This window comes from Pelecanus crispus, chromosome 14 (genome assembly GCF_030463565.1).
Source record: "Pelecanus crispus isolate bPelCri1 chromosome 14, bPelCri1.pri, whole genome shotgun sequence".
In the NCBI taxonomy this organism is placed as follows: Eukaryota; Metazoa; Chordata; class Aves; order Pelecaniformes; family Pelecanidae; genus Pelecanus; species Pelecanus crispus.
In genome coordinates, this window is record NC_134656.1 from 5,774,752 (window position 1) to 5,798,582 (window position 23,831).

The following is a 23,831-nucleotide window of genomic DNA, read 5'->3' on the forward strand; positions in this document are numbered from 1 at the left end:
TTAAATGTTTTTTAGAACCTGACTACAAGTTCAGTTGGATTTCTTAGTTGTTTTGACTTCAACATTTTGTAACACTTAAAGAGCTGCTTCTCAATCATTTTGATTGAGTCCAACTATATACTGAAAGAAGGGTCAACTTTTCATTAATGACAATTCTGTTAGCATTTTTAATAATCAATACTATTTGGTAACATTTATTCTTTAACTCACAATTCCACTGCATGTTATATTTATTTGGCTGTCAAGATTCTTTTTTCTTCAATGCAACACTACTTCTCAGTAATTCTTACATAAAGGTAGCAAATGATGATTAGGTTTTACTTGACTTTCCAAGTTAGTGAGGATCTTCAGGGACTACATAGACATCTGTATCTTAACTCTGTATCACTTAACTCAAAATATTTGCAGAATTTATTCTTTTACAGTGTAAAAGCATATTGAACTACAGAAGAAATACAGCGATATGAAGTTAGATCGTGTTTTGATTGTGTCAACCTTAAAAATTATAAGCCAAGATACAAAAGCAGACAGCCAAAAAAGCAATGCTTCAGTTTTGCCGAACCTGTAACACCAGCATAAAGCACAACCAGAAGCCCATTCTTTTTTTGCATATAAAAGATGCACTTTGGCTCCAACAGGGGCATGCGCAATGTGGAATTGTATTTCTGGCTATCAGTCTAAGAACTTTGAATAGACTTAGAACAGCAGCAGCCTAGTGACTTAAATACACACACCACTGTGGGCATTACTTTTATCAATGACCATGGACTTTTCTTGGCTATCTCTCAGAGCTTTTAAAGTGGTTTGGACTAAATACTTTTATTCTGATTTTAAGTGGCTCAGGCAACTTATACCAAATCAGCTTTTTTGCACCCAGGACAGCACATGACCTTTAAAATAGTTGCTGTATATATACTATTTCTCCCCCCAACCCCTTTTCTTTACAGTAGAAGTATTTTAAAGAAAAAGAATGTATTATTTTAAATAGCCATTTTACTACTTCAAGGTTCCTCCACTAACTTTGGAATCGCTCCCTCTCTTGGGATATCAGTCTCTCGCATTCTTTTACTATCAGTGTAGTACAAAGAAAGGGGTCACATCCAAATGTGACTTCCAAGGTTTCACTTGAAAACATCTTTTTAAAAAATTCACTTTCCTACCAGAATGTTAACTAACACCTGAACTGTACCAGCACAGTAGATGCTTTAAATGGCATCTTAAAGATGTATAATGGCATCTTAAAGTAAATTTAGTGATGCAGATTTTCAAACCATCCTCTTTTTGGCAGGTATAAGATGCATATGTGATTGTGTGATATTCACAGTTGTGAATACCAATGATGGAAACAGCCTATCAAATGTAAATTTGATCTTGCTTTTATTGCTATTGAATATTCACTAGCTGCACATATACACAAACGATAGTAAAGGCACACTACACATCTAAAATCTCTCTACGGTAAAATTTTGTTCTAATTTCTTTTAAAGATATTATAAAGTTTAGACATAGTATTAGATGTATCTTTTAAGTTTGTTCCCTGCTTTTATGAACTGTTCGTGAACAGGACGACCAGTTAAATTTCTTTTGCAAGTAGATAAGAAGATTTTACTTCATTTTTAGTATTTGTAGATTGTACGACCATTTGCTGTTAAAGGAAGCAAAAGATGAATCAAAATCTTAATTCCAGTCCTCAGTTTTCTTTCTTCCACTGCAGATTTTTTGGCAGTTGGGAGACTGTCAATTATCTTCAATCTTCAACTGTATCAACATAGTGAGGAAAATCTCTTTCCAAAGCAAAAAGGAGTAGGAAGAGGAAGTAAAGGAGAAAGGAATCTCTGAGTGAGATCTGGAATCTCACTGTATTTGAACCAAACCCATTTTGGGGTGGCTTTATGTATTTCTTTTTAGAAGTAACAGTAGTCTAATACAGAACATCTTATGACTCATTCAACTCATTACTACAAAGCTGGGAAATTGAATCATCAATTGTATGAGGTTTTTTGCTGAAACAGCAGCTGATTCAAACGGACACACACCATTTAAATTTCCCATCTAATCAAGACAACTTACACCAGACTTCAGATAGTTAATTGAACTATTTGGCTGAGATATGGTTCTAAAATAGACATCTACTTCAAACTGGGGTCAGCATCTGCCAAGCCAATTATCTCCAAACATACCCCAAAATACTTGCTTCATCCTGCATTACAGTAAGTAAACAAGTAACTAGGCAAAGATAAGTTTACAGAAAATGCAATAAAACCTAAAAAGAGTCTTCATTACCTACAAATGTACATTTAAAGTGAAAAGAGGCAGTCCCTTAATGAAAAAAAGTCACAGCATAGTAAAACTGCCACAAAAATGAGACACAAAAGTCCTTCCTCACTACTGTGTCTCACTACAACTATGATATTCTGGTAGAGAACTGATGTAAAGCAGTTGTTTTCAACAACTTATGAATGCCATCATACCCTGTGAAGAAACATTTGGAGTAGTTTCTGCAATCAGACTCTTGAAATGGGATGAAAAGTAAAGCCAGTTCCTGGCCCTAGCATAAACACATTGATAATGAAAAGCCTAAGATTTAGTTTAACAGAACAGTTACATATTGTTCAGAAGAGTCCTCCCTGTGTTGTAAGGGCAGTTCTTAACTTCTAAGAAAATATGTGGATTACAATAATGGGATAATGATCAATCTTTGTGCTTTGTTATGCCAAATTAGGAATAAAATAATTAGCACTGCCTTTGCATCTGTCCTGTTAATCGAAACTATAACCAGCAATACTTACGCAACCTTTTCAATATGGTTGTTAACTGTCCCTGTGAGACGCAAAAGGAATTTAGGTCCACATTCTTTGAACTTTTTATTGGCATTTCAAAATCAGTATCTACAACAAGTAATGAGTAATATAGTATTATATTAAGACACAGTGGGGTTTTTTTGGAGTGGGGTTTTCGTGTTTCTTTTGGTCTTTTTTTGTTGTTTGTTTTCATTTTGTTTTTAAAACTGAACTACATGACTTGTGATAGCCAAAAATGAAGGCCTTTTATTAATAAACAACGTTTTGTCTTTAGGCCACATCAAATGTATCTTCACACATTTTGGGACTAACGCTGACCCAGCTTACACAACTGTAAACTAGGAAGGTGTTCACCAAAGAAAAGTTGGAACCAGGCTTACAGAGTTCCACTCTTGCTTTATTAGAAGCCTACTTATACTAGTGACTGATTCTTGAATTAAGAAATAGTAGCTAGTTGCAAAAAAAACAGATTCTCCCTCCTCCCCGATACACCTACACTAACCACAATTCTGAAATAATATTTAAGAAAAAGAATAACGTAAGAAATCCTCAGCATCCCATTTGAGTCATGGAATGTAGCCTGGGGCTACTCACAGGCAAGGCAAGTAAAACCACAAGATTTGTTAATGTATTTAGGTAAAACAGGGGCTTCAGAGGCCACCAGAAAAATCATGTTAGCAACAGGGGGTTTTTTTGAGTTAAATAGGTCTAATTTGTATGAGATCTCTAAAAATAATGAGTTAGGAAACAAATTAACCAAAAGTAGCAGGCAAATTTCCTGAAAAGAAATACCCAGAAAACTAGTCCTTACATGTCTGGTTCTTGTTTCCATAACACTGATTCATTTGCTGGCACATTCTAATGTAACAGACTCTATAGCAGCATCAACACAGGTTTCTCTTGCACTATAAAATGCAACTCCTAACAAAACAGCTAGAATAAACAAATAATACTAAATAACAATTTGGTTTGAGATTACATTCCACAATAAACAGGATTTAAATGTTAGGTTCCAAATGATCCATGGTATTTGCAAAGTATGGTCATATTATCCATTCTTGCCCTATGCATACTTAAAACTGAAAAAAATATTCAAGTTATGTCATTTTCCATTAAAAAAAAATGTTGCAGTTACACAATACACACCCAAGATCCTGTTTAAACTATAGCTGAAGCTGTGTAAAGCAACAAAAGTCAACATAAGTGATGACAGCATGGCATCACCAGGGAAGGCGAGAAGTGAATTCTTCCAAAGAATTATGGCAAGATTGTAGCATTTACTTACCACTAGACCAAACTTTACACTTTTCAAAGCGCTAACATAACCCTAAAGAGGGAGAGATCCTTGTGTAGAACACTTATGGAAAACGATGCCAACGTAACACAAATCTGAACACAACAAACAGGGTTTGACTTTGAATGTGTTCAGGCTGAGCAGGGGCATAGTTTGAATTCCGGGCACAATCCCTAACCAACAGCCTACGCTTCTGTGAAAATATAAAAGATTGAGAAAATCCACTGTCGGGGTAAACCTTCTCTGGTCTTACTTAGATAACTGAAGTATCAAGGACCATGACTTGCTCATGGCAAGGAAGCTTCATCTCTCATCACACCATAACACTGTGATACTTAAAGAGTCATATTTATGTGAAACGTATTTCAGTATTAATGTTTTATGACACTGTCTCCACCTGTTGAAAGTTTCCCAATACAATGAGTCAATAGCCAACATCTGTAAATTGCTTGTATTCACTTACAGGAATCTGTGCAGACCTCTAGAGAAAAAACCCATCAGCTCTAATCATCATGTAAAAGGGATGCTTGGAAAACAGTACTTTGTTCCAGAAAGATCTTACTGACACAATTCTGGACTAGAAAAGGGGCAATGCAGAATCTAATCAAGTTTAAAACCTACTTGTATTAGAAAATTTCAGCAAATTGAATAAATGGCATCAGGTAAACAGTGGTTTTATTAAAAGTCAAACCAGAGAAAGTGTTAAAGAACTTGGAGGTTGAGCGTTTTGGTTGTTAAAAAAAATAATCCTCAAGAGACAAACTCCAGGCCTGGGAAAAAATAAAGGAACCAAGATCAGCTTTTGAGAGGCATTCTGAAAGGATAAAGTATTAGCAGAAAATGAAACAGAAAAACTGGACATACTGTCTACAAGGTTTTGTTCCCTCCAGATATATAAATACTCAAGAGACTTTTAAAAAATGTTTATGAAGCAATGTTTTATCGGCATTAGGATGTTGGCAGGGAAAAACACTGGCACAGTTCTTGCCACTATGACACCATGTTCACAGGAATCTTAGCATGGACATGCAACGTTACCTTTTCTTTGTAAAATATAATATAGGGTGGATCTGTCATTAGAACAGTGTATTTACTAATTCCAGCAAAAGGCAATGCCATTGAAAAAAAAACCCTTACCTACTAAAAGGTGTGTACAACCATTACACAATGTTGTGGTTAAAACCGGGATTCAATTCCTGGGCAAAGTTCACTGTCCCATGGAGTTGCACATTTCATAATAAGAGTTTTAAATAGGTCATCCACTTACAAACCTAATGATTAAAGGTCAAACCAAACCAGCTTCTAACTGTAAAATTGTATCTTTGAGGACATTTGCTTCCCGACATGTTGAGCTTTTAAAAGTCACACTGACCATTGCTTTCAAGCCCCTTTACAAACCTATTCTGCAAGGTGGGGGCATATGAACTTTACTTTCACGACAGTCGGGCAGTTCTGCTGCATTCCACTAGCGAACTGCGTTAGAAACAAGACAAGGTCACAGGACAGCAGGGCAGCACGGTGCATTCCAAGACAAACTGCACAAGTTGATTTTCTCCTTCCAGGATTGCTAAATGCACAACAAATTGATTTATTTTTCACTGCTCATATCTGAAATCAAGTGATTACGATTGACTGTAAGGCCACTCAGAGAAGGAAACTGGTGGCATCTTGTCATTCTCCCTGTGTTTGGGCAGGGATACTAGAATGTGTTAAATTTGTCAAATCAGACAGTTTAATAAGCCACTTACTTGAATAGGGAAACATCTGCATTCCTAATGGCATGAACAAGTGTTAATTATTGCTTGCTATTTTAGGGAAAATATGCCGATGATATCACAAAGGAAACGCATACCTACAAATAGTTGAAGATATTCTCCAGTTACTGGCACGTGTCCAGAGCTGAATACAAAACTCTTTGGGAGAGGCCAGAGTACTCAGCACTTCCCATAACTGAGTCAGAAACACTTTCAGCAAGGATTCAGACTCGTTATCAATAGTTTTTCGTACTTAGAAAAAAGAATGATGCTGAAATATTTTGGGTTTCTGCTTACAGTATCCTCACATTTCTAGTAGCACAAATTAGACTGGATGGGGCTGCAAGGAATGGACAATGGGAAGGGAATTTTATTTAAGAAACTCCTGTTTCTTAAACAGTTCAAACAACAGTTTGAACTGTCGTTTTTCCCCTTTGTCAAGAGTTTCAAAACACCACAGTATTTGAGAAATGTGCCAACACACAATTCCATACCCATAATCTACAAAGTGCCTTTGGTTAAAAGGCCTCACTAGCATAGCATCCCACTATTTCTCTTTTGTTTCTACTTTCACAAGAAGTTTAATCGCCACAGAAGCTTAATCTGGTGATAGTAGAACACTGCTCACACAACTCCTATTTAAAGTACGTCATGCTCATTAGGGAAGAAGAACTCACTTTTGGTGAGAGCGCTAAGATGAGAGTTGGCAGATGTGGACCCTACTCCACATTTCGTCAAGGTTCTTCTGCAATTTTAAACTGAGTAATCAATGTTCCTCTGCTGCTTCGGAGTATACTCATACGCGGAAAGACGACAATTCATTAATGGATTAAACAGACTAATAGCATAAAAGGCTCACAAAGAAGTCTTCTACACCATTCCAGCTCTCTCTTGGGGCAGTAGAGAGCGGTAATAGAGGCATTTCAGCCATCAGCTATTTTTGTAGATCTCTGGCTAAGAAGGAAGGTTTAATAAAACTCTGAGAAATTTCCTTTGAGTCTTAAATTAGGGTGTGGAAAATGTCTTTCATACTATGTCATTTAGTTGCTTTTTGTGTAATGAATATATAATAAACGTGAAACAAATAGTCAAATCAAATGACCCGATTACCTTATGCAGTACTAAGAACAAACACCATTTCAAATAATGGGTTGAACCCGGGACCATACCGCAACTTTGCTGCCCCCTTTCAGGTTGGAAACAAAATGCCTATTTTTGCCAGAAACTTCTACCAACAGAAAAGGGTGAAAGATAAAATAGTTCCTCCTTATTCTAAATCCAGAGAAGTCCCAAGGACAGATCACTAATCATCTTACAATCTCTCTGAAGAAGCAGAATCTGTATTCATAAAAGTATTCATAGACTCATAATACAGTCTACATGAAGAAATCGAGCTCATGTACACTTGAAAAAGTTAATTAAAAGTTATGTTTATTTGCTGGGATTTTTTTTTAAAGAGTAAAAAGCTGCCCAGTTTCCTGGGAGCTTAAGAAAACTTAAGTTTTACTGGCACACTCTAGAAATGCCATGTACTCTCCAAAGGCAAGTTGAAAACCCTGACAACCTGCCGGCTCTCTGAACAGCAGCACTTTACCAGAAGAGATGCTTGCGTTCAGAAAACATGATACCCTTACCAGCCCCGGTCAGCTACGGGCACAACCGGTCTGTGGCAGGATCAAAACTCAGTCACACGTACAGCAAATACACAAGTACCTAAATACCTGCTCACCTGCGCACCTTCGTTCCCACCCGAGCTCTCGCCACCAGCTGCCATTAGAGTTTGAGCAGGGAAAAGGCCCGTGCTTGTGGATCTCTCTCCAGATTTGGGACCTGACACGTTGTTTAAATTCTGTCATAACTTCATAAACTAACGGCACACTCCCTGTTGCTCTGTTCCGTGTAAAAGCCTCCCTGTTGGGAAGTCACAAATGACTGCAGGTAAAAAGGTAGCTTTGCCGTACTACAATATATCGTATTTGGTACTGGAATAATGAAAAACAACTTTCAATTTAGCACTGAGGGGCATGTGTCGAAAGAGCCAAGAGTATTCCACAAAATCAAGCCTTCTTCTTTTTAGCTACTTCCATGCTCATCCAAGCTCATCCTTTACTCATCTGACACGATGTAAATTAAATTAAAATTCCAGTACCATGATCTTTTAGAAGCATGTTTACCATTACATTTCCAAGTCTTTTTACATTACAGAATTTTCATGCCCAAAGGCACATTTTGTTGTACACCTAAAAGGCATGTCCACAGGGCAGTTTGCACTTTTACACGATTCTTGGTCTTAATATAGACTCTCACAGAAACTCTTCTCAAGCCACTGCAATACCAGGCAGGCTCACCGGTAAAATTTTATTTCATCTATGTGTACACCATTTTGTGATAGTCTCTTACTGTGATTAAAAACAGAAAATGGTTAAGAATTTCTATATTAAATTTATGCCTATTTCCTGTTTAATTCAGCTGACAGCTCTTCTATTTCAACAGAAATTGAATTAATCTGTTCTTGTTCTTTAAGACCGCTCTAAGGAAACAAAGAAGATGTATCAAGAGGAATTAAGATCGTTGATTCTCCAATTTAAGGAAATACTTTATGGGATTTCAACAGAACTATATGAACACCTCAGTGAAAGCACTGCAGAATTCAAACGGCATATTCCTTTAATTTGCTAGCCAAAAATATTTTCACTTCATGCACAGAATATGTTTTATTTTATTGCATGTAACAAACTGAAGCAGAAGAAGTAATAGCACCCCCATTTTCACTGCAGTTAGAAACTGCTGCTACTGGCAATAAAATCTGGATTACCAGAAGGAGGGACAAGAGTTGTTCCTGCAGATGCTGCTGCATTTAATAATCGAATCAGGTGTAGCAAGAAGTACGGCAGCAAACAAATCAAGAGACTAATCACTATACAGAAAAGCAATGCTAATTAGTAAAGCTGCTTAGCTCTTACATTTCATTTCATTTCTGTTTGCAGAAGTCAGAAGAGAGACTGGCACTTCTCTTTTTTCTTTTTTTAAATACACATGTATTCATTATTTAGGCTGTATTTAAAGTCAAGGTACTGTAATATTACTGTTCTTCTGAAAGACTGGCCTAAATACGTATGTAATTTTACCGAATACAGGCTTAACAATTTATGAAATTCCTCCTACAGAGATGCCATTAGTTGATAGCTTTCTACTTTCTTCAGAAAAACAGAATCTCAAGCTTTTGCCTACAAATTACAACTCAGGAAGAAAAGAAACTCTAAAAGAAGGTGAAAATTAGGGGCCTTAACCTATATTTGAGGAACAGAGGGACAAACAGACAAACCAACAAAACTACGCAACTTCATTACTAGACAGCAAGATAAACCAAATTCTCTATTAAAGTAAAAATATGAAATTATCAAAATCAAACCTACTATGCATAATAATTAAATTGGTATTTCTCAAAGCTTCATGCTCATTAGTTGGCATCCATTAAATATGTTGATTTCCTGATACATACAGTCTATGTGTGCTACTTTTGCTAAACAGATCAATATGGTATAAATGATGTAAGCAATTTTACAACTTAGTATGTTTTAAAATTATTTTTACTTTCTTTATTTCATCACCAGCCAGGCAGTACCACTTTCTTATTTGCTATGTTTTCTTTTTGTCCGTGAGCTTTGTTTTAGATGGAGACCAAAGTTCCATGTAAATGAAGAAAACCAGCATATTAACTTTATTAAATAAGTAATTCTAGCTAGATGCATGAAGTATAGCAAAACTAAAGGCTTACCAAAATACATTTTTTAAAAAGAAGCTTTTTTTAATGCAGCTGGTGAATTAAGTAATTGTTTCCAGTCACCACAGCATTTTGCTTTGTGGAAGCTATGAGTTTGTACTTTTCAAGGGTATTTTTCCATTTTTCAGTTTTAATATGAAACTAACCTATTTTGAATGTCTAATGTCAAATTACTGAATGGTATAGTAAACTAAATGAACTAGAGCAATTAGTTTTTCTACAGGATGCTACAAATGGTTTCTTAACTTCAAAAAAAGCCCAGGTTCCTACCTAGTCAGTGCTTTGATTTCTGGAAAACTTTAGCAGTCAAAACATATACAGCACAAATATTTTTTGCTTAATGTAAAGCTATTTAAATTAAGTAGCTTTAAACACACTTTTTCTAATTATACATTTTACTAAAGAATGACTTTTTAAAAAAAAAAAACAAAAACAACTTCTCCTCTGTAAATAAAAAAAGCTTTGCATAAATTATGCATGCTCCTACAGAAATCCCAAAGACTTTATTGTTTTGTGGACCAAAAGAAACAGGACCAGTAAAATGCATGGTATGGAAAGAGGTTTGCACTGAATTCACCTACCAGCTGCTAACAGACAGAGAGCCCCAAGTCACTCCGCACACATCCCGGAGTGTGAGAGCCTCTCCTCCGTAGGCAGCTGCTCCCAGCACAGCTACGGCGGCCACGTGGGACCTCCAGGGAATTCCTGCACATCCGAAAGCTCGCCATGCCAGGTAACAACTACTAGGACAACTGCTGTCAAAAAAGATGGCCACCAGGAATTTGCTTGGGAACCTAAAAACTGAGTTTTGTAGAAGTATTTGCTTTTACTTATTAAAATAATGTCTAGGCACCAAGTAAGTCAGACACTGCTTTATGCTTATACTCAATATAGTTTCATTTCAATTATTCATGAAAAAAGCTTTGTGTCAACATAGTATTTCTTAGTATGATGCAATGGGCTAGTTCACAGCCTAACTAAAACTTAGGGTACTGCAGACTGAAGCTAAAACTAAAATAACTTCCAATAAGTAGGTTAGCAATGTCAGAACTTGCTAGATATTGCTATTCATTTGGAAGAATAAAACATTCATATCAGACATCTACCCATGCGGACAAAAATCGGAGATTTCAGGAGATTAATCTGCAAATAATTACTAGTTATACATGTTTTAATTATGAGAAACAGAAATGAAGTCAAGTGACTGTCTACCTCAGAGTCCCTATACTAAAAGGCGGCTTCAAAAGAACTCTTTAATTAATCTGTATTCAAGAATTTGTTTCTGCTATTAAAGGATAGGAAAACCAGCTTCATTTAAGTCCTGTTAAACTCTGATCAGGTAAACTCAATTGGATTATCCAGAAGTCCATTTAGAAGGAGCTGCTCTGTGTAGATAAGATAATGGAGATCCAAGAAAGAGTAAGTAGAGATTATTTCAGAAGATCTACTACCACATTACTCTGCTGATACTGTCTGTAATACTCCCCATTCCTTTCTGTAAACAACATTAGCATTCTTGAGTGAAAAGTACTTCACATAGCCACATCCAGTTTTGCACCTCAAAATGCTTAAATACATCTCCAAGATACATATTATCATCACTATTTTAGAGATTACAAGATACATAGAACATTAAAAAAAAGAAAGTGACAGTGAGGACAGTGACTTGCTCAAAATAATAAAGCAAGTCAAGATATGTCAATAATGAAGACAAGAAAGAGTAAGAGCCCTGAATTTTCTTGCTGTGATAGCTGCCTAACTTCCACACAATATTATCCAGACACCCAATAAACCAAGCTCTGTCTCCCAGCTTTCCCAGCTTCCCACGGCTACACCCACCAGAGAAAATGTTTTGCCTACTTCCCCACCCCAAAATCTGTGACATTTAAGATAGCCTCATGGGAAATGTCCCCCATTAGAGCAAATATGTTTGTCATTACATTATAAAGCTAGTGATGCTGTCAAACCAGAACAGCTCTCTTCTTCTTCCATGATGTATTTAGACAGGAATAATAATATATCTATCATTATACACATCAGGGTGATTATCTACAGGGACAGATAATTTTGTTCTGTTGCCTACATAATTAAGGAACACTTTTGGCAGCAAAGAGATCCCAGTTCACATATTCTCTTACTGAGACTATATTCTCTTGTTATTTTCTTGAAGATTTTGGTATCAAAGCCATTTTAAGGACTCCTACCCCCACCTCTGACCCTGCTGCGCATGAACATATTACACAATTTGTACCATGCTGCCTATGGGCCATGTTGTAAACCGGCCCTCAGAACTGATCCCTGTTAAAAATAACCTCCCCAAAATAGAAGAGAGAAGGAGCGAGGGTTACCAGGGTTATTTTTAACCTGGATCAGTTCAATGGTCTGATTTACGCCGGGGACCCGGTGGAGGGCTCTTTGGTGCGAGCGAGGGTGGCACACCGTGGCGTGGAGGAGAGGGCAGGGATGGCCGCGGGCAGGGGCGATGCGATGCGATGCGATGCGACGCGACGCGACGCTGGCGTGGAGGCTGAAGCCAGCATGTGGTAAAGCTCAGCCTCAAAGGCACCACTGAGAAACCGTCAGAAAACTATTCAGCAGCACCGGTAGTGGGAGATTCAAAATAACTACAATGGAGCAGTGTAATAAAAAATAAAACTGGGACCAAAAAACCTGCAGACAATTTCACCAACACCCTAAAACCAGTGCCATCTCTTCTAAGCATGTATTTTCCTAGACCTAGAGAGCCACACGCTGGAGTGATTCCCCAATTATTTTGCATTTCAGTCGCTAATATTCTGATTCCACTACTTTTTGGATACAATCTTTCTGAAGCTGTTATGGTATTTTCAAGGGACATCTTCCTCAGCTGAGTCCAGATCAATTAAAAATAGGCAATTGTAAATACTGTTCTGCTATTTTGAATATTTCATTAACACCGGAGAATAAAGGGACCGTGACCCAAAACAAATACGTTTTATTTGGCAGCTTGGTTCAAATTGGTTGATCAGGGAAAGATCATGTTCATAGAACGAGAGCATTTCCTTTCCTATTCTAAAAGTAAGAGCAAAAAGAAAGGGATAAGAAAAAGGCCACTATTCTAGTTGGTACTAGGGATGGAGAAAATATCCTAACCACTGTCTGGTATGCAGAACAGGAATAAAAATATCACCTCTATAACCCAGCTAACCCAACATCACCCTATATTTGAAACAGATATACAGATAGTCAGAATTATTGAAAATACTTATGAGGTTGATTTTTGACATTGAAAACACACACATTCAGTTTTGCTGAGCTGAATGCATCAAAGGACAATACTGACAGAAATGCCATTTGGAAGCCTCAACTGCGAGCACCATTTGTTTTTATTTTCCATTTTAACCGAAATAGTTGTAAATACACCCTGAAATTTTGAGGTCTTTGTTCTTACACACCACGTTGTCCCTGTAAAGCATGTATTAATCTGGTTACACATAAAATTAAAGAGTAAAATTTACTCCTAAAAAGTTTAGCTAGTGTGAGATAACTAAAAAAGCAGTTCTAGCACAAACTTGGGCAAGCTCTCAAATTTATTGCTCAAGCAAACCAACTTTTCTACTTGTTTCATTAGAGAGCCTCAATGATGAGCACAGTTCATTTTACAATTTCTAAATCACTTACAAATTTCTTTTTTAAAAATATTATTTATCATGATATCATCTTAAAATGCAAGCCCAGCAGCAGTAATTACACCTGTACCTTCAGATCTGTATCAACACAGAAAGATTACTACCTCATTTCTAAGGCTTTAACTAATGCGCATTCACGATCAGCTGGATTATTAAAATTAAATGCTTCAGCTATCTCAACTGAGTTCACTTTGATTAACTTGGAGGTTTTCTTACTTCGACTTCCTTCTCCTTTGCTTAAAGTCCTCAAGGCCGGCCAGGACAATTTAATCGCATGATAAAACCCCAACTTGAATAAAGGGAATGATAATAGTCCTCCTTAAATGATAATCTTTCATAAAAAATTGGTACTGTAGTGTTTTAGAAAAAATAGGGTTCTGCTTTCAGTACCTCTCTACGGAAAGCATCTCTCTGTTAATTCTCAGTGTTTATTGAAACTAGCAGGGCTGGACTTTTTTTGCAAGACTTAGCCATTTAACATCCTAACGTCTTAGCAAGAATATGTTTCCCAATGATGTGAATAGAATACTACACACAATATTTATCAGTGGTATTCATATTAACAACAGATTACATGGACCTGATTAGACTTCTGTTATTTCCATTCTGCTCTGCTCTAAGAAAAGGCTGTGCCACAAGCCTAATAATAATGATAGATTTTACCCCCCAAAGCAGCAAAGTATTTTACAAAACTAAATCAGAACAGCACTCCATTACCCATGGAGATACTATGTCCTCAAGCTATTTAGAAGTCCACAATGAGCTAAGGCAGAGAATACTTCACATTAAACCATGAACTTAGTACTCGGTTGTTTTGCCTAGAATACTACTAAGAAGCATTCTCCACAGGTTTTCAACATGGTTATGTTCCCAGCCTTTATCAATTCACTTCAGTCACACAGTACTGGGTTTCTTTTTGTAATTTGCATTTTAGAAACTATTGACACAGAAGACAAGACAAATTTGACTACTGGCTCTAAGAGTGAAACTCTTCTAGGTTCTTGCCAATGGTACATACAGCATGGTGAAATGACACAGAAGGACCACAAAAGGAGCTACATATTTGATCTACTAAATATTGCAATACTTTAAATCATCAGCATGGTTATGCGGACAGAATTCCTTTCAGTAAGTACTACCCTTTTCCTTTCCCCATATGCTACTATTTGTATTCAAGAAATCTAATTGCTTAATACCAAGTGTGCTGAATTTATAAATCTCCAATACACCATTTTTTCAGTTTTAAAGGGAATGTTTAACCTAGCATTGCACTGTACCAGCATTATTTTTAACTCGAGTTGTTTGTTTCTTCTTTTTTTAATTCAATACGCTCTACACAAATGACACATATTTCCTGTAAGTCAAAAACTGCAAAGCAAACAGATGGAGACACAGACTAAGAAAAGGATTAGAATATCTGAATACAGAAGTTGCTCTTTGAATCCTAGACACGTAGAGCCAGACCCCTATATCACCCCTATCATCACACTGTAAAGCTCCTACATTCTTCCTTTACTTTCTTCTGCCTTTCACATTACACTGAACCTTGCTGTTAGGAAACTTGAATTCTAGTCCACCTGTACAACAGGTAATTATAAACACAGATTTTGGTGTGTACTTTAAACTTAATTTAAAATAGAAGAAGAACGAGGCCCTTATGTTCTAAAGAAGATCTCCTGTAGCTGGAGAAGAAATTACACGATCCTAGTGCTAAACTCTGTATGTCTGTGCATTGCCTTCTGGAGAGCTTGCTTAATTTAGGAAAAGACGAATGGGCATTTATAGGGAAGCAAAATGGTCTGGTAAAAGAGTATGGCACTAAGTACTCACAGCCCTCACATAGTATCTCCTTGGTACGTGAGTGTTCCTTCTCCCTACTTTCATGTTATTCCTACGGCAGAGAAGAGCAGCGTCAAACACTGTACTGAGGAAAGTATGTCTTCATAACAGCTGAAGTGTGATTCCCCATGAAGATAATGGAAGAGACAGAAAGCAAGCTCTAAAACTCAAAATAGCCAGCATTACATACTGCTAACATTCCTAAAAATTCCCCTCCCTTCTTCTGCATTAATACGCTATATAGGAAAAGGTTTAGCTGCCAGTTTATGAAATTCTCCCGCCAGAGTACTGGCAGAGAAGAAGATAATCAAGGCATTTCCTTAGATACAAAGCATAATTAGCATAAGGCTATCCTTCCCACTTACAGAAAATTATTTTTTCTTCAAAGTACTTTTAATTAATCAATAACAAAGTCAAAGTTATTTTTATAGAGGTACCCAAGGATCGTGTATTTTTGATACTATGCACTGAGAGCTGATATCTAGGGACATTCTAAATTGATTTAAAATACATAACTAAAATGCAGGTTCAGCTTTTCAGGTACCAAAGGACTATAACTTACATTCAGACAAACTCAGAAATCAGACACATATTAGCTTACATAACCACCAAGGGCCAACAATACCCCTTCAAAATCTGTGGCTAATGTATATCCAGTTTAAAACCTCAACCCTAAAAACATTTTACATACAAAATAGTTAATCATGCCAATGAAACTAGCCACTAGTCAAAGTTATGCACACACCTAAACCTCTGTAGACACAGGGCTTAAAAATTTAACACAATGCCTTTGCTCAGAGAAGAAAAACTAGTTTTATTGGAGCACTGTTATTTCTGAAGTTGTGTGTCATTCAACACATCAAAGACTCTTCACTGAACTTGAAATTATTTATGGACCTAGTAAGTATATTTCCATGACTTTAGACATCAAGGGCTTACTACCATGTATCCTACCAGAGATAATACATACTGAATATTAACTGGTTTTTATATAAAAATTAACGTAACACATACACACTTGGCTTACTCACTTACCACTACACAATTACCTCTTGCTTTCAGGGGAAAGAAAAAAAAAAATTAAAAATCGCTGCATTCCAGTTGAATGGAAGGGGGAAAAAAAAAACCTTCTGAGATAGACAAGACAAGGAAAATCAAGTATTTCAGTATGAGGTAGGTCACAGGAACTTGTTACAGCATTGTTACAGATCACAACCTGAACTATCACAAAACAATGGGCAGTAGGAGAGCTGCGGGCATGCAGCCAGTTCAAGAACACACAGGGTGGAGTAAGGAGCCACTGTCTTTTCTCTCGAATATTCTCCTAAAACTATCTTCAAAACATGAATTTTTTTGTCCCCCTAGAAGGAGAGATCATCCATGAAGGGACCCAATACTCCTATGAACAACACTGACAAAGTGTCAACGTTAAAGAGGTGGGAAGTGAAAAATCTCAAAATCTCTAATTTATTTAAGATTCTTTAAGCTAAAATGACTAGTATTACATTCTGTGTGCTACAGAAGAATCATACGTCCCCCTTTCCATCAACCTGTCTGTGCCTGCTGAACTTTGAAAATCACTGGATTTGAAGATTACAGTGCCAATATTTCGAATTGCTAATAAGCACATGACTTCTGCCTTGCACACAAAGTATGTGTTTTTGGTTGGTTGTTTTTTTCTTTTAATAAAGGCTGACCAAAGCAGAGAAATTTGCTGAAGTGGCAACAGTTGCAAAAGGTAACTGTCACTGGTTTCACAGACTACCTTGTTCAATAATGTTTATAAATCAGAGTTACGAAAACCTTGCTGTGGTGCAAACTATCCCGTATCTTACTACTGCTTGCACTTTCCTTTCAAGCACCTGGGACTGACTACTGCTGGAAACAAAATTCTGGTGTAAATGGATCATGATTTTGATACATCATCATAATTCCTACCCTCAGCCCTCTGAAACACTGTACAGAGAGAGAACACAAGCTTCGAAACACTCGTGTATTGCTGCAAGTATAAGGCACTTCACAGTAATTAGTATCTTCTCCATGTTTTAAGAGTTCAGTATTTGCAAACTGTATTTTCATGGGCTTCTGCTACTAGCCTGGTTGAGATACAGCAGAAATTAATCTCAGTGAGTGGGCACAAAGTTATACCATCAAACAAATAATTATGCTTTCTGCATTTACTCTAGGGCTGCTGGCATCTTGAATGATTAACTAGGACTGGGAGGGTTGGGGCAAGGCCCATACGATGGTATGTGGAGCCTCTGCAGAAAGGCTGGCTGACACAGCTGTCAGAGAACATGTCTGAATCAGCAAGAAAACACTATTATTCTTCCAAAAGAGAAAAATACAGTATCACTAAATGCCAGCTAATCATCGACAGACTGCGGTACATATCTTCACTCCTTTTGGGCAGGGCAATTCCCAACAATATCCAAACATTACTGTCAACACTGCCCGTCTTAACTGGAGCCGATTATTTCAGTAGAGCAAAAGAAAGGAGACAAGGGTCTCTACATTCACAAAGGATCAGCCTGAATATTCTAGCTGCATTGCTATATACTTTATTTGATTAGCACTGACCAAAGACACCTACTGTAGTAATTCCCAAAAGAACAGATCACTGGTTTTTGTAAATATTTACTACAGTGCAGTGAAATATAATCGTTTGCAAAAAAGCATGACTGCAGCCTTGTTTACTTACCGGTGGGAAATCAAAGTCTATCTGGTTGGCTAAATTTAAGATGTAGTCGATTCGAAACTGGTTCTCTGGATTGGCTAGTTCAACTGGAGGTGCCAAATTGCCCATTGCTGTCACTATTGTCTGCAAAGAAAAAAAGAAAAAAATTGCAGAGACTGTCTAAATAGCTAGCTTTGAATAGTAAAATACAATAGCTTCTAAGTTTACCTCTATAGCTTCTTTAATATTGTTTTTAATATCCTGAATTTTCATTTTCTTCTCCCTGTAATAAAAAAATACATTATTAAACTTATAAGCCGTAAAAGCAGAATATCTTTTTGAAACAGAACATGAACTTGAAAATTATTCTATCAAAACTGTATTGTCACTATTGACTAAAGTGCTCTCAGTCAATGAATACTTTTGTAGATAGACTTGACTATCTCATAAGTTTTCTACTTAAGCAGTAAGCATCCATTTGTATCCAAAAGTCAGTATCTAGTTATGCTTAAATAAAAACTTGCTGCAGTCTTAGACTTGAACTAAGACATTCTACAAAATCAAACAGATTTTGATTCATTTGAATGTAAACTGCTAGGCATATATGGAAGTTGTTTAGAAAAGCATAAACTGGAAACAAATAGAGAAAAAAAATGGGTAGGTTATTAAAAGTAGAAACAAATAAAAGGACACCAAAGAATCTCAAAGTACAAAAAAAAAAAAAAAAAAAAAAAAAAAAAATCACAGCACAAAAATGATGTCATAGCAGAAAAAACTAGAGCAGAAAACTCAGCCTGACAGAGACATTCAAACTAACAGTTTGGACATAAAATCTAAAATAAATAATAAAGGGCTAATGAAAATATGTAAAATTACCTTTTAATTACAAGCAGAAGAGTAGGCTAAAAAACACACTTGGAATGCTTAAAAAGCATCAGGCTCAAGCAAGCTAGAGTGTAAACCATTGCCTCTACAATATTCCCATTGTATTTTATGCTGAATCTGTCAATAGTTATTTTCAATGCTAAACAGCACAATCAAATGAAATGCATGATCAAACATTTGGTATAACCACTTAGCACCCTAAAGGTTTCACTAGTATTGAGTCTGTAAACTGTAACTTAACTGTAATGCACTAAGACAAAATTTTTACATTATTAATTTCTTGCTATACACAGCATAAAATTACTACTTTGAGGTAAACCAAGTCAGGCATGCAATTACTAAAAAAACCCCACCCAAATTGTCCAAGTGACCTTTTAATCTTCATTGAACTGTTTTTACAGAACACTTTCATGGTCCGAATACTTATGCCAACTATTTTTAATTCTTTTCACTTTGAAAACTAACATTCTCCAGCACAGTATCCCAGAGTCTTGAAACTACCAACAGTATCGTTTTTCTACCCTTTAAAAGGTAGTGCTCACACTTTCAGTTTACAGACCACAGCTTGAAAACCTCATTTTACTGAGTTAATTAAGTACTCATATTGCAAATGCTTTTTATCACTTTTTCCTTTCTATAATCATTTACAACCAACAACCAAAATGAAACTGAAAGTATATTCACCAATCAAGAATGCAGAACATCAGGAAAAAAAAAGTAGTACTGCTTAAATAAAAAGGCAGGCACAGATGTCCAAGAGTGGTGGGAATTTTGGTTATCAAATTAAAGATTAACGCAATTTTTGTAGAAGATAGGGTCAAGGAAAACACCACCATGCCAGCCGCATGTTACGCTGCCTTTTAGATGCAGACGTGGAGGATCTTACTATATATTCTACAGTTGTGAAAGCACGATTGCAATCCAAGTGCTGCTCTTACAGATGGAAGGCAAACAGGAGCATCCCATCATCTAGTCTGGGATGACTTCGCTGCGTAGAGAACATGTCTGAATCAGCAGGACTCTACCACACAACCATGATTATCCCTAAACACCAGCTCCTCATCGCCGACCACTGCATATATTCTCAAAACTACGGGGTAGAGCAAGGAAGCTCAATGAAGCCTGATGCAGAAATGAAATGATCAATCATCAGATGTAAATTCTTGGTTTCTCTAGACTTCTTGATCTACCTACAGACTACCTTATTCCTCAGACTACCATTTTTTTTGCTTTAGGGATTTGGCACCGCTGACAGGAACAGGGCAGTGAGCCAGGAAAGGCCAAAAGCACTGAATTAAGGAAAATAAATAAGACAGGAAAAGAGAGGAAAACCTGAGGCCTTTTCACCCTCTTCCTTCCCATCTTCAATGCCTTCTATTGCCCCAGGTCTTAAGACACTCTCCATTCCACAAACCAAGACTTTTGGTAGGTGTACAAATACTGTATTTTTCAGTTAGTGCACATACGGTTGCAAAAACATCAGCCACTTTCTGTTTTTTAAAAGTGATGTTCCTTTATTAAAAAAAATGTAAATAATGGTATGAAAGCAGGAAATGTTTATCAATGACAGTGTAACCAATTTGTCTGGCTTGATTCTGCCTCCAATTTTCAGCTGGGTCTTGAACTTAATGAACATGTGTCCAGATTCCGCCCCACTGAGATCAAAAGGGCAACTGATACGCTCAAAGTTAAGCAAGATACCAGTATTTTTGAAGGATTAAGTAAAGAAATAACATTCAGTCATTTTGCTTTGTTTTGGAACATCATTAAAAAGACAGAAGTTTAGAAAGTCTCCTGGTGGTTTGTTTGGTTTGGTTTGTTCTGGGGTTTTTTTAAAATTATTTATTTATTTATTACACAAACTGTAGTTCTATTCTCTCCCCTGGACCACTTGCAGATAATTGTCTCAAAGCATCAGCTAAGTGCACATTTACCTGACTCTTCCGTACCATACAATAAACCACATTATTTTTATTACAGGTTTCAGTCAAACTTTCACATTTACACCTCTTCACTGATCCTCACGCTACTAGCAGCACTGCAAAGTGATAATGAATATGGAGTGATGTAAAACTCCAGCGATTAACGAACTGCTTGATAACCATCATCATCTTTACAACAAGAATACTCATAGTTCCTATTTCTGGTTTTGTTGCCATGGCCCTATAGCATGCCCGGTAAACAAGGAATCTTATTACACAGCAATGAACGTATCATGTCATTTTGTGTTTTGTAGTGTTTACTAAGCATAAGTTTTCCATGACAATGAGATACTTTATTCTTCTGGAACTCAACACGCGTTCATCAATCACCTACCCAACAGCTTACATACAAATGTAACTTCTCTTTGAAAAAAGAAAGGTGAAACTCAGTTTATTCAGGGACTAATGAGGGCAGTACACAAAAGCCAAGCCCCACCTCTGCTGTCCCTTCACTCTGCCAGAATTGGTTTGGAGAAATCCCTGCCAGGTTGCACCTCAAATTTCCAAAAGTAATTGCACTTTATTTTCCCAAACCACAATGACTGAATATTCAACTTCGAAACAGATTCTTGCTTTTTTCTCTCTTCTTCTCAGGTGCTGGCACGATGGCCAAAACGACAAAAGAAAAAACCTGGGGTCCCAAAACATTTTCCTCTGGAACAGCCCAAGTAGATTGGAAATGGCACCATGCTATCCTGCCTAACGAACGACTGATGTCTCTGCAGGCCTGTTCTGTATCTTTAGATGCCATGGGTTAATAAGGTCGTATTTTTAATCTTGTTTAAAACTTTTGCTTAGGCTCTGTAGTGTAGGCCAAACAAAGTATTAAACTCTATTAGTTGAGGATTATAAGAAAAATCTCAAATCCTGCTGTTTTCAATATTTAAATGGGCCAAAGCAAAGCTGCCCATAGCTTTCAGGAAAACTAATAAAGTCTATTTTAGGTACTATAAAAAAAGATGACATTTTAATTCAAATAACATGAAATTAGAATGACATAGAAGGTCAGGAAAATCAAATATTCCTTGAAAACAAACCTAATCAGTATTTAGTAAAGAACTTCACCTGTGGCTGAGCTTTACTATTAAAATGGCAACATTTTTACTCAGACTTTATAAAATCTTATGCAATGAACACATTACCAAACAGATTATCAGAGAGCAAACTAATTTAATTTTAATATTCCTTTCTGGTTTACCTTCCAGACAATATGAATAACCATTACTTGCAACTTGGAAAAAATATTTAAAGTTTAAAAAGAACATTCCAGTGGACCAAGGATTTGGCTCACCCAGTATGAACATCTCACAGGTAGAAAAGTTAGAAAAATCCAGTGCCAAAATGAACGGTCAAAACAAAACATATGAAACAATTAAAAGAAAAAAAAAGAACTAATAAATCCTGTGACTCCTTTATGCCATCAATCCGAATTCCTGAAAGCAAAGAAGTTTGAATTTCTTGGTCACCAATGACAGGTAAAGAAGCCATATGCCTTGTTGGAAAGTTCTGACCAACAGGCAGAGTTTGGACAAGACTGAAGAGAAAAATACAAAGAACTACCTAGTTTTAAATCAGAATGTAGTATATTGCTTCTTTTTTCAGAAAAAATAGTAGATTTTATGAACAGAAATGAAGTGATATGTTTCTTCAAACCCTACAAACCCACGGTAAGATAGAAAAAAAATCCAAAACACGCTAAGTGCAAAGCAACAACAGTAAAGTGTATTTTTTTCCCTTCAGAAGGAAAGATAGCCATGATCCAATTATCTAAGTTACTGGGGAAGCCCTCTCCACCTTCCCCCAAATCCCCTGATTATACAGAAAACTCCACACTTTAAATGTAGGAATATTTTAGAAACCAAACATTAGACATGTCATGAAGAACACTGTGAAGAGGTGAATTTAATGCTGTGGGATGCATCATTTGAGTGAAATAAAAAGACTTTGATCACATCATATGCAACAGAAAAGGGCTTTTAATGAGGGTAAATTATGATTGCCAATTAATCCCGTTATGAACACGGCCTAAAAAAGGAACATACCCTGTAACCGGAATACTTACAATGTGAATACAAAATACTGGAACATTCTTTGCATATTGCAGACATAAATGGTAGCGTTCCTTTTTGAAAAATGTAATTTGCTTTCTCAATTTGTCTTTTAACACATGATTTCCTATGTGCAGCCTTAGCATAATAAATAATGCCACATAATGGTCTGCAATTCAATAGCGTGTACACGTTATTTCACCGCAAGTGAGCCTGCCTAGAATCCTGAAGGGGACGTAACAGCAGGGGCAGAGTCCACCATGTGACACAAGGACAACTACTTAAAATGACTGGCTTTATATTATATAATAATCCCCCAAAACCATGTTAAAATGTTCTTTATTTATTATGTTCCCAATTTTTTATAGTTCTCGGGATTCTGTTGCAAATAATAAAAAAGCAGAAAGCTTCTCTTCAAACTTGTATTGCAGAATGTACATGCCTGGAGAGTATATATAGACCATTTTAACAGGGCATATTAAAATGTAATCACGTAACGTTAATACAGAGCATTAGCCTTTGTCTTCTTTACAAGGCTGTAAACAGCCTGGCTTCTATCACCTTCAGTGATCGGTATAATGCATAAATTACCTTCATTTCTGAAGCGCTGTCAAACTTCGCTCACTCTTGAACTTGCTGACCTAACAACTCTATCTAGAGAAAAGCTTCCCTTGCCCGTACAAAGCAGTGCCAGTTAAGTGAATCAATTTGCAAGTATAAAAGCCAGAATAAAGATATTACAAAACAATTAATTTGCCTCTGGCTTTTTATAGGAGAAAACGACATTGTTGTGTTTCAACACAGGTGCATCGCAGTTTGCTTTCAGGTATTACCAACAAACATGAACGCACAGGGAAGTAGCCATGGGCTGTCCCCTTCCTGCTCACCTTCAAAAGCCCATCGCAATTACCCATTGAAAGCAAATGAAAAGTTAATATATCAATTTCATTTTAAAACACAATTCAGTTCTTTGACAGGCAGTCATGCACTTCACAGGCACGTGGGCTTTAAACATAGCTATTCATCTAAATATGGTGCCTTTGATGCAGTGAAACATGCTCATGGATTTCATAAACATTCCATAAAATCTGCATTAAAA

At 36.6% G+C, this 23,831-nt stretch overlaps 1 protein-coding gene across 5 annotated transcripts in view; it reads right to left on the reverse strand.

The window, feature by feature from the left end:
* Positions 1-23,831, reverse strand: part of GNAS (GNAS complex locus) — a 161,915-nt gene that overhangs the window by 39,254 nt on the left and 98,830 nt on the right. For 4 of the 5 annotated variants that reach the window (XM_075721426.1, XM_075721427.1, XM_075721428.1 and 1 more), the window contains 2 exons: positions 18,046-18,100; positions 17,842-17,961 (listed from right to left, as the gene is read on the reverse strand). In XM_075721426.1, the coding sequence (XP_075577541.1) occupies positions 17,842-17,961; positions 18,046-18,100 (175 nt within the window). The remainder of the gene's footprint in view (positions 1-17,841; positions 17,962-18,045; positions 18,101-23,831) is intronic. The other variant, XM_075721429.1, reaches the window with a different exon arrangement.